This window comes from Esox lucius, chromosome 10, assembly GCF_011004845.1.
Source record: "Esox lucius isolate fEsoLuc1 chromosome 10, fEsoLuc1.pri, whole genome shotgun sequence".
Classification (NCBI taxonomy): Eukaryota; Metazoa; Chordata; class Actinopteri; order Esociformes; family Esocidae; genus Esox; species Esox lucius.
In genome coordinates this window covers 6,254,747-6,268,908 of record NC_047578.1, presented here as the reverse complement: position 1 = coordinate 6,268,908, position 14,162 = coordinate 6,254,747, and the positions used below count along the sequence as shown (strand labels likewise).

At 48.3% G+C, this 14,162-nt stretch overlaps 1 protein-coding gene across 1 annotated transcript in view; it reads right to left on the bottom strand.

Annotated features, from left to right (window-relative positions):
- Positions 1-14,162, bottom strand: part of bop1 (BOP1 ribosomal biogenesis factor) — a 63,799-nt gene that overhangs the window by 6,004 nt on the left and 43,633 nt on the right. Inside the window, exons 4-10 of the mRNA XM_010891558.4 lie at positions 7,821-7,975; positions 7,396-7,513; positions 6,210-6,311; positions 4,965-5,177; positions 4,252-4,413; positions 4,035-4,115; positions 3,840-3,909 (exon numbers count right to left, since the gene is read on the bottom strand). Coding sequence (XP_010889860.2) covers positions 3,840-3,909; positions 4,035-4,115; positions 4,252-4,413; positions 4,965-5,177; positions 6,210-6,311; positions 7,396-7,513; positions 7,821-7,975 — 901 coding nt within the window. The remainder of the gene's footprint in view (positions 1-3,839; positions 3,910-4,034; positions 4,116-4,251; positions 4,414-4,964; positions 5,178-6,209; positions 6,312-7,395; positions 7,514-7,820; positions 7,976-14,162) is intronic.

Sequence of the window (14,162 nt, the reverse complement as noted above, 5' to 3'; positions counted from 1 at the left end):
GGAGGTTCAAACGGGCCTCATGTGGACACAGAGTTAGAGAACAGCCTCCCGAGGAGGGAATATATCTGAGACTGAGGAACCGACTTAAAGAAATGTCATGGTCTTCAGCTTTCTCTTGAGGTTGCTTCCCTGACTCCAGGTCAATGTCACGGGTTTACTCCGAGATGTAACTGGGTCAGATCCAACCCGGCAGAGTGCGCTCACTCGCCTGCTTGGAAATATGACGAGCAGGAGGTTTATTTTCGCCCGAACATTAATCTGACATAAATACAAGGCTGTGTCACTGGACAGGATGAGACCATTTAGCAAAATTAGAGATTAAAAGTGAAACGGACGCGTGGTTTGCAACCTCAGGGAACAGTTCAAGCCCCAGCCGACCGGGTCAGACCACACTGTAGGTCAACAGACACTATTGGCATGACCATGATCACCATGTTCGATTAATCATTTAGTAGAGGTTCTTATCCAAACCGTCTAACGGCGACTGTACACATTTTCTCAGAGTAGCGGAAGGGCTTAGAGGTTCTAGTCCCACAACACAGGTGAAGGCGGTGAAGGTCACACAGGTGAAGGTCACACAGGTGAAGGTGTGTCCTTCTGTCCCTGAACAAGACCGTTAACCCAAATTGTCCCCGTCTCTCCCTGTAACAACACCCCCAGGTCGTTCAAAATCAACTGTTCAATAACAGTAAAACAATTGTTTTATTGTTAAATAAAAAAACAAACAAACAAACAAACCTCTCTACGGAGGTACACATGACCTAAATCTGATCTCCGTGATAAAAATGACAAGTTGAGGCCAATACATTGGAGAATGTGACCAGTCACTGACATTCAACCGCCTAAAAATAACTAGAAATAACATGTCCTTCGGTTGGTTTATGGTGGCAGTGGGAGCCGTGCCCATGGTGCATGTTACAGCTTGGATGCACAGCGTTCTTCCTGCTGTGGCCTCACAAAGGGCTCTGTCCCTGGCTGCCCCCGCCTCTGACTGACCCTTCACAACACACACACACGTAAGTTTGTACAGCTACCCTCATGGGGACCAGAAAATAGAAATTGCACCCTAACCTAATCTAACCCTAACCCTAACCTCAATAAAGTAACATTTATGCCTAAACTTTACCTAGATGTAATGCCTAACCTTAACCCTAAATTTAACCAACAATGCCTGGACCTTAAAAAACAAACACATTTTAACTATAAAATAAATTGTAAGTCCCCATGAGTTTAGTAAGACCTGAAACACACACACACACACACACACATTTGCGGTTGTGATTATAAGCAACACTTGTGTGTTCTTTTACAAGCACGACTATATTCAGCTCGGGCAGATTTAACTCGTTGGAGAGTCAGAGAGTAAACGGGACCAACCTCAGGGAATTAACCTAATCTAGTGTCTAATGGCAGTGTCTTTTAGAAAAAGGTATGAAAGCACACCCTCTGGTCCAACCAGATGTGCTTGGAAAATGTGGGGGCTAAGCGCGTAATCCTGCTCCCCACACAGGACTCCGGACTTCCACGAAAAAGGCGCTGACGCTGACGATTCGGTCAGCGCGCGGAGGGCGGAATTCCCTCCTCACTGGTCCTCCCTGCCAGGGATCGGCCGAGCTGTCTCCGTTCCGTGTCGCCCACTATGGCCACATCGTTAGTAGAGAATGTGGAGCCAGGAACGCCAGAACCTCAGTTTGTTTACGGCCCGGGAGCGAGGGTGTGAACACACCGTGCGCAGAGTCGGGCCCGAGCCAACACGGGAGTCACGGTGAAACGGAACAGCTCGCGGTCCTACGCGTGGTGGGAGAAACGCTTGGTGTTGTTGGTGACCAATGACAGCATCACTCACGCTCTCTGTTACTCGTGTGCTTAAGCGTGTGGGCATCGTCTGGCTGGGCTTTACGGCGGTTGGCCTCGACAGTGTGCTCGGAATAGTATTGTCCTACTTCTGGTTTAGCTAAAGCGTACCAGCCTGGGTGGGTGTGAACGATGACCGCCCACCTAACCCAAAGCCCCAAACTAAGCAGTCCGCCAATCACAGAAGGGCCAACGTTTTAAAAATCAAGACTGATATGGAATGAATTATCTGCAAAGGAATTATAATGGGGGAAGGGGGGGGGCACGGGGGTGGTGGGTGAGGGCAACAGGGGCGTTGGCTTCAATTCCTGGGAGGTTGTCAACTGCCATTTTACTGTGGGAAACATGGTTTTACGACTGGTTTAATATATTTTACAGCAAGACAAAAGAGTTCCAGTGACTGTAGTGGTTTTGCATGTGGGCCTTTATGAAGTCCTTTGTTATGGACAGCTTAACATATATTGCCACTAAAATTGCAGGATGGCAGGCAGCCTCCCTCCCTAACCCCCTCCCTTCCTCCCTCCCTCACATCCTCCCTCCTTCACCCTCCCCCCGTACATCCGTCACTCACCTCTTCCCTCCCATCCATGTCTCTATAACTAGCCAACGCCAACTCTTTCCCCCTCCCAGTGGAGGGCCTGTTACAGCTGTGAACGGCTAATTAATCACGCCAAACTAATCAGAAACAGGTGTAATTGCCATAATTTTCCAGCCTGCCTTTTCAGTGTTAAAACTTGACTTATTGTCTCACAGTCGATATCCTGTTTTCATAAGTTGGGGAACAGGAGTCCCTTGGCTAAGGTAGTACAGTAAAACCAAGCAGAAACACAAAGTCAATAAATTCTAACTGTTCTTTTATTCTGCTTCTTTTTTTTTTTTTGCCAAACTGATTACTACATCCTGAACTCTCTATGCCGTACAGAAACGACTTTTCAGACCCAGTTACGTTGGCCTTTGTTCTGGTGCTGGGTGGGGGGGGGGGGGGGTCCAAGTGTACAGTAACACCTCACAACTGTGAAAAGACAAAGCCACCGATTTTAAACGAGCATGACCCTTACTTCATATGTGATGTTGTCCCTCAGGCCCAGACCGGATTAAATCCAGGGAACCTGGCCAGCAACGAATGAGCGATCTGCAGACCTTCCATCCCTCACCTTCATGTTATTACATTCCCATCTACAGTAAATCAAGTCGGAACTGCTTCCAATCAGACACCATTTTCATGGCGAGGCTCTTCAGTCGATGTGAGGTGCATAATTGCGTCCAACTGCTCCCCTTTTATCACTGACGGTCTCCACAGGACCAACGTGAAGTATTCAGCCTATTGTTCCCGGGCGACCGTGGATACGGAGAAAACCCAGGGCAGCCAGAGGCCGTAAAATACTATTTAAGTCTGGGATGTATGAAGGCGAAAGGGGACAGACTAGGAGACGATCTGTAATTGATTTATCATCCTAGACCTGTGCCAGTGAGTATGACCGACTAGCCGACCGGGCCTATGTTCAGCGGCGCTCCTGGTCTGAAAACCCCTGGTTTCAATCCAGACCCCCACCTCCCCCCAGCCGTCCACAGTCATGTAAAGGGCCGCTTATCTTAGGGGATATCTCAGCACTGCCTGGAGCTCTCAGACATTATGACATCATGGCTCCCGCTTTACACCGATGATTTAAGCAGTCAGTCAGCTACTGGCTTTTAAAACAGGCAGAATACAGACGCGGCAGTGCCAGCCCCGACAGTTTTCTGTTGACTCAAACAGGCAACCTGAATTTACGCCGTGTCACACTGGCCCAGAGTGAGCTAGCGCCTGGAAAAGAAGGGCCAACTGACGGCATCCAAGAACGGCCAGAGAGCCCCTAAACGTAGCCGCTGTAAAGACTCGGCCCTGTATTTAGCTGCACCACTGCAAGACGGGTGGTTTGAATCCAGGGGACCCCAAGAGGGCGGTGCAGTTGTTAGAGACATCACTGTACTGAGTGAACACTGACCTGAGACCAGCCATTGTCCGGTGGGCGATGCGCTGATGGAACGTACCAGGCTGGTGTGGCCCCGGTACACCTGTTGAGCAGGACATTTAAAAGCAAATATTACGGTCACGAGTGAACGCTTTAATTTGGGGCGGCCCCCGGTAGGAACCAAATGCACAAAGTCCACCGACGGAGCCGGTGACCCGTGTGACCTACCAGGGACATGGTGGTGGGGAAGGGCTGTAGGTCTTTGGGCTTGGGCAGCTTTGGGATCAGATCCTCTGGGTTCACGTTCACCTGTGGAGACCAAGTGAGACGAACGTCACGAGTGGAGGGCGCCTTGAAAATGAGCTCACCTCGCTGTGCCTGTCTTAAGGAGCATCTCCTAGGCAAACACTGACATCACACACCAGGAAACGGCCCCCAGACTCACCCTCATCTTGCGCTGGCGAGGGCAGAGGTACAGGTCGAGGCAGCGCTCGAAGCGCTCGTGGATGAAGCGGGAGAAGGCGGGGACAGCCCTCAGACAGGAGTGTTTCTGGGGAAGGAATGGAAGCTTCCTGTCCTCTGGATCCTGCTGCTCCCATGCCAGCCTCTGGAATGGGGGAGGAACAATCAATGGCTATTCTGTATACTGATGCATGTATACTGGTGGTGATTGGTCGGTATATTAGTGACTGGTTTGTATACTGGTGGTGATTGGTCGGTATATTAGTGACTGATCTGTATACTGGTGGTGATTGGTCGGTATATTAGTGACTGATCTGTAGACTGGTGGATGATTGGTCGGTATATTAGTGACTGATCTGTATACTGGTGGTGATTGGTCGGTATATTGGTTACTGATTTGTAGACCGGTGGATGATTGGTCAGTATACTGGTGACTGATTTGGAAACAGGTGCATGATTGGTCGGTATATATATGACTGATCTGTATACCGGTGTGTGACTATTATGTATATCAGTGACGTGTCCATGTAGAACTATATTTCTGTACACGGACTACAGCTACAATATGGGTTTTATAGGTAAAACAATGTTGAGGTCCAAATAAAACATGTTTGCAGACAAGAAGCTATTTCTTGCTTTGCGTTGCAACGAAGACTCAAAATGCATGACGATGCGCAGGACGTATGAACTCTTCACCTCCTCCTCGGTGAGTAGGTACTCCGGCGGGGGGTTGTAGGACTCCTCATGTCCAGGAAGTCTCATCTTGGGAGCGGGAACATGCATCTTGTGGCGCCCCAGGATGGCGTTGGGGTCCTCCTTGGCCCACAGGTCGTAGTACTGAGGAGTGGTCTCTTTGGGTTTACGGGGTTTGATCCAACCCATCTTTATGGCATGAACCATTTTTGAAACCTACAAGGGAGAAAGGTTGATAGCAATGGTGAATGTGTGTGTTTTTGGGTGTGTGAGAGAGACACACTAAAGCTGAGGGGCCATATTCCCAACGTGTCTGATGTGATCTGGTTCATAAAATATAAAAGACTAACTTGCTCAATGGGTAGAATAAATTATAATCTGACACTGATACAAAAGCATTGCTTGGCTAATAAAATCTTGGTTTCTAAGGCAAACATGATCATTCTTTATCTTTTTATTGTTAAGGGTTTGGGGGGTCTCCAATTTCTCTAAGCCTCCAATTTCAGAAGCCCCATTATAACACAATTTCACCTCCGCTTCCACTTTCAGAACTATGCTGAGATCGTTATTTTCTAATGCCACACATGTGGAAGCAGTTATGAGTCACACTGATGGTAATGTGAGCATTTTAATTTTAGTCCCACTATATATTTATTGTAAATATAAATATAGATTTACAGCATAAAACATGAAGCTTTTGAGTGACCAGAGAGAGAGGAACAGATGTAATGAAATAGGAAGACTGAAAAAAAGAGAGACGACAGAGGTAGTGGGGAAGTGAGAGTGTGATACAGAGAGACAAACAAGATAGAGAGAGAGAGAGAGCAAGTGAGAGAACAACAGACAGAGAGAGGTAGTTGGGGTGAGAGAACAATAGACACACAGACAGAGAGGTAGTGGGGGTGAGAGAACAATAGACACACAGACAGAGAGGTAGTGGGGGTGAGAGAACAATAGACACACAGACAGAGAGGTAGTGGGGGTGAGTGAACAATAGACACAGACAGTGGGGGTGAGAGAACAACAGACACACAGACAGAGAGGTAGTGGGGGTGAGAGAACAACAGACAGAGGTAGTGGGGTTGAGAGAACAACAAACATGCAGAGTTAGAGGGGGTGAGAGAACAACAGACACAGAGAGGTAGTGGGTAGTTGTTTACTTAAACAGTAGACAAACAGGTAGACAAAAGATGGATAGACAGAAACAGACAGACAGACAGGCAGACAGACAGACAGGCAGGCGTTTACCTTCTGCTTCTCTATGAGCGAGGGGATGAAGCTGCGTTTGTCCTGGGGCCTGTTTGTGACTGGGTGGATCATGACCTCGTTGGTGAAGAAGTCCACAGACGGCTGAACAAAGAATAGAAAACCTTTTTTAATTAGTGTATCAATGAGTGTGAGAAAAATTCTCTCAGTATGAAGGACACAAATTAAAGAATGTCTGTTGATCCGGTGTCCCAAATGAAATTCTGTTTCCTACATAGTGCTCCACTTTCATTAATGGGCCCCACGGCTCCCAGTCAGAAGTAGTGCAGTACAGTGAATAGGGTGTCATTTGACCCACAGCCCGAGCCTGAAGTAAACACACTCCACTAGAATTGAAGACAGACCCTTGTGAAACAATCGTCTGGGGAGCCAGAGTTTAATAGAAAACCCAGTGACTTTGAACTGGAATCACTGGACCACTGAAAGGCATAAGACAGGTAGCTGATGTAGACATGACTGAGTTAGCCTGGTATTTGTCTCATTTTACAGTACCAGTGTAAAAAGTTTAAACACTTGATTTTGCCCATGACAAATAAATGATTAGTTTATATGATCCTTTGTGAGAGTAAAAGAGTGAGAGACTTTAACACCCATGCATCATGTCCACTGCAGACATTACAGCATTTGAATTCAACCTGTGTGTGTGTTAGTGTGTGTTTGTTAGTGTGTGTCCCTATTAAAACCCCTCCAGCAAATCCTGCTAATTTTAGTACAGAAGGAATCTCCTCAGACATGGGTTCAAAAGCTATTTGAAACCATTGAAATACTTTGGTCTAGGCTGCCTGGAGTGACAGAGGAGCAGGGTTCCAATTGAGGAATGTCCAATAGCTCCTCTGTGACTAGCAAGCGCATTCAATCCCAGCTCAAGAATGAAAAAGGAATCCAAAATGCATTTTGAACCCATGTGTGCCTTTAAGTGGCGAGGATGACAGAGTTTGGGTTATGTAGGAAACATAAGTGGACAGGCTAATGAACTGAGGTCTAGTTTGTTCAAATGGCTGTTATGTCATTATCTGCTCAGTCATTTTGCAGAACAGGGCCTCCACCAAGTCAGATGTGGCTTTAGGGCACTAAAAGGAATCAGGATTTTTTTTTTTTCTACGATTGGCCCTGACGAACAGGAGTGGATCTGAGTGTGACGAGAGGGTTGCTATGGCTGCGTCTGTACCTCATACTCATTGAAACTGGCATCACCAAACTGTCCCTTCTGGAGGCGATGCACCAGGTCCACCTGCTCGTCTGACAGACGGATGTCGGAGGCGGTTGTCTTGTCATGGACTGTACGCCTGGAAGACACAGGGGGACACAGAGGCAACATGTGGAAACAGGTACACACCTTTTACCTTGTTTTCTCAAAGCAGGAGTACAAGAGTCAGCGAAAGAGAAAGAGACAGGGACAGCTAGAGAGAGAGAGACAGGGACAGCTAGAGAGAGAGAGACAGGGACAGCTAGAGAGAGACGGGAACAGTGGCACAAAGAGCATGAGAAAGGCCGACAGACGGACAAGCTCCTAGCGTCCGACACAGTAGAAGACGGGCAACACAGGATGTCCCAGGGTCACATCAGCAGCAGAAAACGTCACATCTGACTCACCAGTAATCTGGATTCTCCATCTTGTCAAGGAACTCGTCCAGCTCGTCTTTGTTCCGGATAGGCTTGAAGATCTTCTTCCCGTCCAGGTCGTAGCCGATGTGTGGGTAGTCCTGGTACCACTCCATAGGAATGTTGCCGACCGTGTTCCGCACGTCCTGGGAGAGAGAAGAGGGTGGGGGGAGAGACGTTCAGTAACCACGTGACATCACTTGTCAACGGGGCGTTGGTCTTAGCATGACGCAAGCTCGCTAAAGGGGCTTTCGCCGTCCTCTATATCGATTTTCATAGGAGCGTGCAGGGTATAGTGTGGACGATTTTGCTCCGGGAGCAGTGTAGATTGTTCATATCCTGGCCCTCAGGCCGGGCTAGCCTGCGAACACTCACGCTCATTATCCTCATCCGCCAATCACCCGACGGTGTTCCAAACGGAACACTGTTCCGCGTCAAGTGCACTGAAACCGGACCAAGCTGGGAGCGGGGAGGGCGGGGGAATAGTACAGGTGCAGGCTCAGCCTGGTGAGAACTCCGGCACGGTAAAAATACCTCGGCTTATTCCACATCCTCTTCCCATTGAGACCAGTGGTGAGGACTACAAGCCCATCACACAACCACAGTTGTTAAACCAAATGGGTTCAGTCAGAAAATAGAGATCCCTTTGTCTGAAAATGACACGTTCACACACCGACTCTCACTCAGCCACACGGACACATAGGAAACAGCTGAAAGCTCTCAGAAATAGCGAGACCCCTTTTAAAGTGGGACCCGCACCTGCGAGTCATTTCAATAAAACACCCCTACCATATCCAATTAGGGAGGAGTGGGCAGCCGTGTCACGCCAGCTGGGGAACCCCCCCCAACCCCCCAATACCTAACCCTCCAAACATACAGTGCCCAACCTCCAAGCACCTCCGACACTCAACACACACACAGACTGAATGGGCACCGACCTCGCTCTACGTTCAGCCTGGAGGTCGACCTGGTGGGGTTGTGTTTAGGTTCAAGCCACAACACTGAGTGAGAACTAGCCTCGCTCTACGTTCAGCCTGGAGGTCGACCTGGTGGGGTTGTGTTTAGGTTCAAGCCACAACACTGAGTGGGCACTGGCATGGCCCTTGACAGTCCTTTCCCCTTGGTCCATGTCAGTGGATTTGTCGACCCACATTGTTGAAGTTCAATATTTACCCCAGGCAGCCAGGGAGCAAAAAGAACAGAAACGGGAGAAATACTAATGTGACACTTCCTGACTGGAAACACAATCTGACTGGCTGCTTGTTAATGGGTGACCTCGTTGAAGGTCGCCCTGACTGGCCGCTAAGACAAAGCCTCCGGAGAGTAATCAGACGGCCTCTGGAGACGCCGGGCATGCTACCGCAACGCCAAAACATGCTGGCCCGTGATGCAGCCGGCAGATATGGAAACGGTTGTGCCTTGCCGTCTGCCTACCCATTGTCTAACGTTAGCGTTTCAACAAACCCTAACCCGTAACAGTGACCGTACGGAGGAGAAACGCAGTGTGCAGTGTGAAATTCACACCTGTGTTGTGAATACTATAGACTGGAGTCAAAGCAATCTGTGAGACTGTTGATTGTGCAGTGAACTACATAACTGGTAGTAAGTGTATAGACTATAAGTCTATACTTTATAGACTATAAAAGTATAGACAACAAAATAAAAGTGGCATTTTGTCTACTTAGTTTATAGACAACAGGTTGTATCCTCGACATCCATAGGTTTTTGAACCTTACAAACATTTACACCAGCTGAAGAGCATGGAGCGAGCTGTGGCGCAGGTCTACATCGCTAAATCTTGGTAGTGTACTGTATGAAGATCCTTCCTTGTGGAAGGGACAGACTGTTACCGATTCTTCTTCCAGCGCGCCGATCTGTTGACCCCTGAGGGTGTAGCAGAAAACAGAGCCGCCTTGGTGTTCCCAGGCTGGATCACACTCTCCTGATATTGGCAGTAAATTAGGTGGGACGTCCCCAACCATTACAGCTCCTGGCCTCACCAGAACTAACCATTTTGTTCTGTTAAACACCCACATCCAAAGAGGTATATCTGGCTAACCGCTGAAAGTAAACAAAGTAACCCACATTGGACGTTAGCAGTATAATAACAACATGCTAACCTATACAAGACGGAGACCCGTGACTTCGAGCCACATTTTGTTACAAAATAAAACCGAGGAAGGCTCTGTCGTTCCCATTCAGCCTTCGGCCATGACAGCCCGGTGTTGCTGTGACACAGCCACTGTTACTCTGTGGGTGAAGACACCCAGCTGGACCAACAGCCAGCCCCAGTCCCTCTGGTTTGCCTCGCCGACACCCCTGCCTTCCTGCCTCACCGTGGCGTGCAGGATTGAAGGTGAGTGAGAGTAACAGGGCCAACGACAGACAAATGTTCCACTTCAAGAGCTCCAGAATCACACTGACGACTTCTGGGCAAGCATGAGTGTGTTTGGGTCCTGGGGATTGAGTTTCGCCAGAGAGCGGGCTCCGACCTCCTTCCAGCGCACCAAGGGAGGAAGCGAGAGACGCAAATGATATTCAATGAGATGGGATTCGAATCGTGATTTATGGATTATTGTTGGGAAGCGTCGCCAGAATTTTAATGTTGTTTTCTTATTCTCAACTTACAAACCCAACCATTTCATTTGATTTGTTTTACAACCGTAAGGGTGAATTGATATAGGTGCATAAAAAGTAAATACAAAGACTAGTAGGCCTGTATGACATCCCAGTAGATTGAACTGGAAATAATCTCCTCTAAATAGACTAAGAACAATAGCGTCAGATCACAGAGCTGACGAGAGCCAGCGAGAGTCATAGAGCTAACTAGCAACGAGAATCAACAAAAAAACAACAGACATGGCTTACTCCTACTCCAGCAACACGCAATCTAGATGCCAAAACCCTCCCGACCATTCATCACAGCCCTTTTATCCTGCAAGGGAATGAGAATGTAGGACTACTCTGGCATTTTCCCCTGCTGAGGTTATTAGCTATTCCCCAATTTCTTTCAGCACTTACAAAGGGCTGCTTGTTGTCACCTCGTCTGGCTGCAGTCAGGCAGGGACATCAGGTCAGCCTGCATGGAGCGACCTCCGACCTGGCCTCTGCAGTCGGGCAGGGATGTCCGGTCAGCCTGCACGGAGTGACCGCCGACCTGACCTTGGCTGTGGGCCGGAGACGGCCAACTCAGCCAATTCACAGCCGTGTCCGTGCGTGCGAACGCCTCAAGTCAAGTCTGGGCACGTGTGCCTTGTGTGCCAACACCCAAGAGTGTGTGTGTGTGTGTGTGTGTGTGTGTGTGTGTACCCCAACCACGGACAAGCATTGACAACAGACGGGGTAGACGTGACTCCGCACCTGCTTTCAATCCGCCAGCCAAACACTGCCCTTTATTAAGTGTCAGTCAGCCGAGGAGGACAGCATGGGAAATGTCATTGGATCAGACAGCGGTGCCTGCTGCGAATGGACCTTAAGCGCACAGCCGTCCAAACGCTGCACTTTGACGGAGAGGTAGCGGATGGGGAGGTAGCTGGAGACGACCGTAGCAGGACCTGATTTATATAGCCTCTTGGAGTAATGTACTACTTACTCATCAACAGGTCTCACTCCTGTCCCAGTAGCCTTGATGAACAACATCGGTTCAACAAGTTTGGGTGAGGGCGTTTTTCGGCATGAACTGAGGTGTTAGACTGATGTGGCAGGTTACAGCTCTCCTTTGGTACGGCCTGCTAACGCAATTTGCTTTGTCAGTTTCTTCTATCTACAATTTGTCTGTTAGCGTGGCCCTGTCCCAGCCAACACACACCCAATCCAGCGTCTTAACGAGATGACAACATCAAACGGACACTTCTGCGCTCTCACAGCTCTTACAGCGGGTCGAGTGCAACGTGACACCCCTGGATTTCAGTCAGAACCCCCTCTTAAAGAGGCCCCTCTGACCCCCGTTGCTCCCAGGGTGTGTGTGATGTGTGACCCTCCCCCTCCCTCCCCAACACTGGGGCCACACGGTGGGTCTAACTGACAGGCTATTGAGTAACACAACACAGGGGGGGGTTCAGCCAGCCTGACCACTGTACAGTCCTGTCGTCACAATTATCAAGTCATCTATCATGTGACAATTGAGAATGCTTCGCCACCTCTCTCACTAAAAGCATAAGGCCATCACTTCTTGCAGGCCTACAGGACGGGGGAGGGGGGGGGCAAACAGCATGACTGAGGGGTGATGAGACCATGTAAGAAGATCGCACCACTGGGGCGATCCCTACAGAATCATGGTACTGGCTTCAGCAAGAAGGGCGCTTCTACAGCAGACAGTATGATGCATCAAACGGCACCACGGGGGGGTTCCAGCAATGAGGACGCGCTGAAATTCACACCTCGGATGTCTCACAACATGGACGAACTACAAATCTAACTTTAAAATTTTATTTGGCTTGGCAGGATACAAAAAGAACCATCCGTTGGAGAAATGTGGGAATAGATGCAACCATGCACAGGTTTAATAGGTTTTGGTGTGATGGCATCATGAAGCAAAGGAAAATGATGGCAAACATGCTAAATGAGGCTTAGAATAACTGTCAAGGACTTAAATGAGACAGCAGGTCCAATAGGAATAGCATTCTAGGCGTTCCTTCATCCACAGCGCTGATTATGCCAAGCATCATGCCAGGCCACCAGAGCTCGTGGCTGGCATGAAGACACTGTCAGCCTGCCAGAAAATTGGGCAAACCTACTCCACCAGGTCCTGAAAACCTCAGAAATCTCAACTAAAACGAGCAATGACTGATGAGGGACGTAAAGAAAGCCAGAGAGAAACTGAGGGAAGCAAAGAAGGGAAATAAGAGTGAAAGGAAGCAATGGATAAACGGTTCCAATCCAATCTTTCTATTCCCACAGCATTAAGGCACCAAAAACACAGCTTTGATTAGGGGCATCAGGAAAACACCTTCGGTTAGGGGCCTCAGGAAAACACCTTCGGTTAGGGGCTTCAGGAAAACAGCTTCGGTTAGGGGCTGCAGGAAAACAGCTTCGGTTAGGGGCTGCAGGAAAACAGCTTCGGTTAGGGGCTTCAGGAAAACAGCTTCGGTTAGGGGCTTCAGGAAAACAGCTTCGGTTAGGGGCTTCAGGAAAACAGCTTCGGTTAGGGGCTTCAGGAAAACAGCTTCGGTTAGGGGCTTCAGGAAAACAGCTTCGGTTAGGGGCTTCAGGAAAACAGCTTCGGTTAGGGGCTTCAGGAAAACAGCTTCGGTTAGGGGCTTCAGGAAAACAGCTTCGGTTAGGGCTGGAGGCATGAGAGGGTTAAGGTAAGATGGTGCTGCTGTTAGATAGAAGATCAGCAATGGTTGGTGGAAGAAAAACTCTGCAGGTCTGCCTTTCTCCCGCCCTCTCTAGCCGTTGGGAAGGAGGGCGAGCGCCTCACTTTTTCCGCTCCTTCGTGCCGCTGACCTCTTCCTCCTCACTGTGGCTGGAATTCCTTGGCTGGAGGAATAACTGGAGGATTTGCAGCATGGAATTTGGGAAGGAGCATGACTTCATCCTTCTTTTCTTAAATAAAGAATATGACCATTTATCTTCTTCGATGGTTACAAACACTGATAATTAGGCAACCCAGTGGCAACTGATAATAGATCTCCCCTCACTTTTGCTTGTTATCCAAGCTAAGATACAGCCAAACGCAGTCAGTATACATTTGTAGAGCACTGACTGATATTAGCCCACAAATCGACACAGATGTGGACACGATGCATGGCCAAAAAGCAACAGAAACTGAAAGCACATCTGGAAGGCAAAATAGTATCACCGGAGTCTGGAACTAACCTATTTCAATAATCGGTGGAATTGCCTACTGACATTTGTTTTAAGGTGGAATAGCCTACTGACATTTGTTTTAAGGTGGAATAGCCTACTGACATTTGTTTTAAGGTGGAATAGCCTACTGACATTTGTTTTAAGGTGAGCACAGGCCAGAATTACCATTTGTAAGAAATGTGGATAGGATTGCAAGTCTTGGGAGTTGTTTAAACCAGTGAGGCTTAAAGCCAAATATTGCTTCAGGATTGAAACAATATGAGATAATGGGCCTCCGGACAAACAAAATAGTAAGCATTAGGGCGATATGATCACACATCACGATAATTTCACCCACTTACCTCAGTGATAAATGGAAAGATACATCAAATCAAGTGTACTCAAAAAATAATAATACATTGCTTGAGAACAGCGACATATGTAAATAACAAATGCAGAACATATGAGCAGCATTTCAAGTTGAAGTGACATTTAAATGGATATTTCGGTGACAGTCCCCTTACCCCAAGTTTGTCCTTCTGG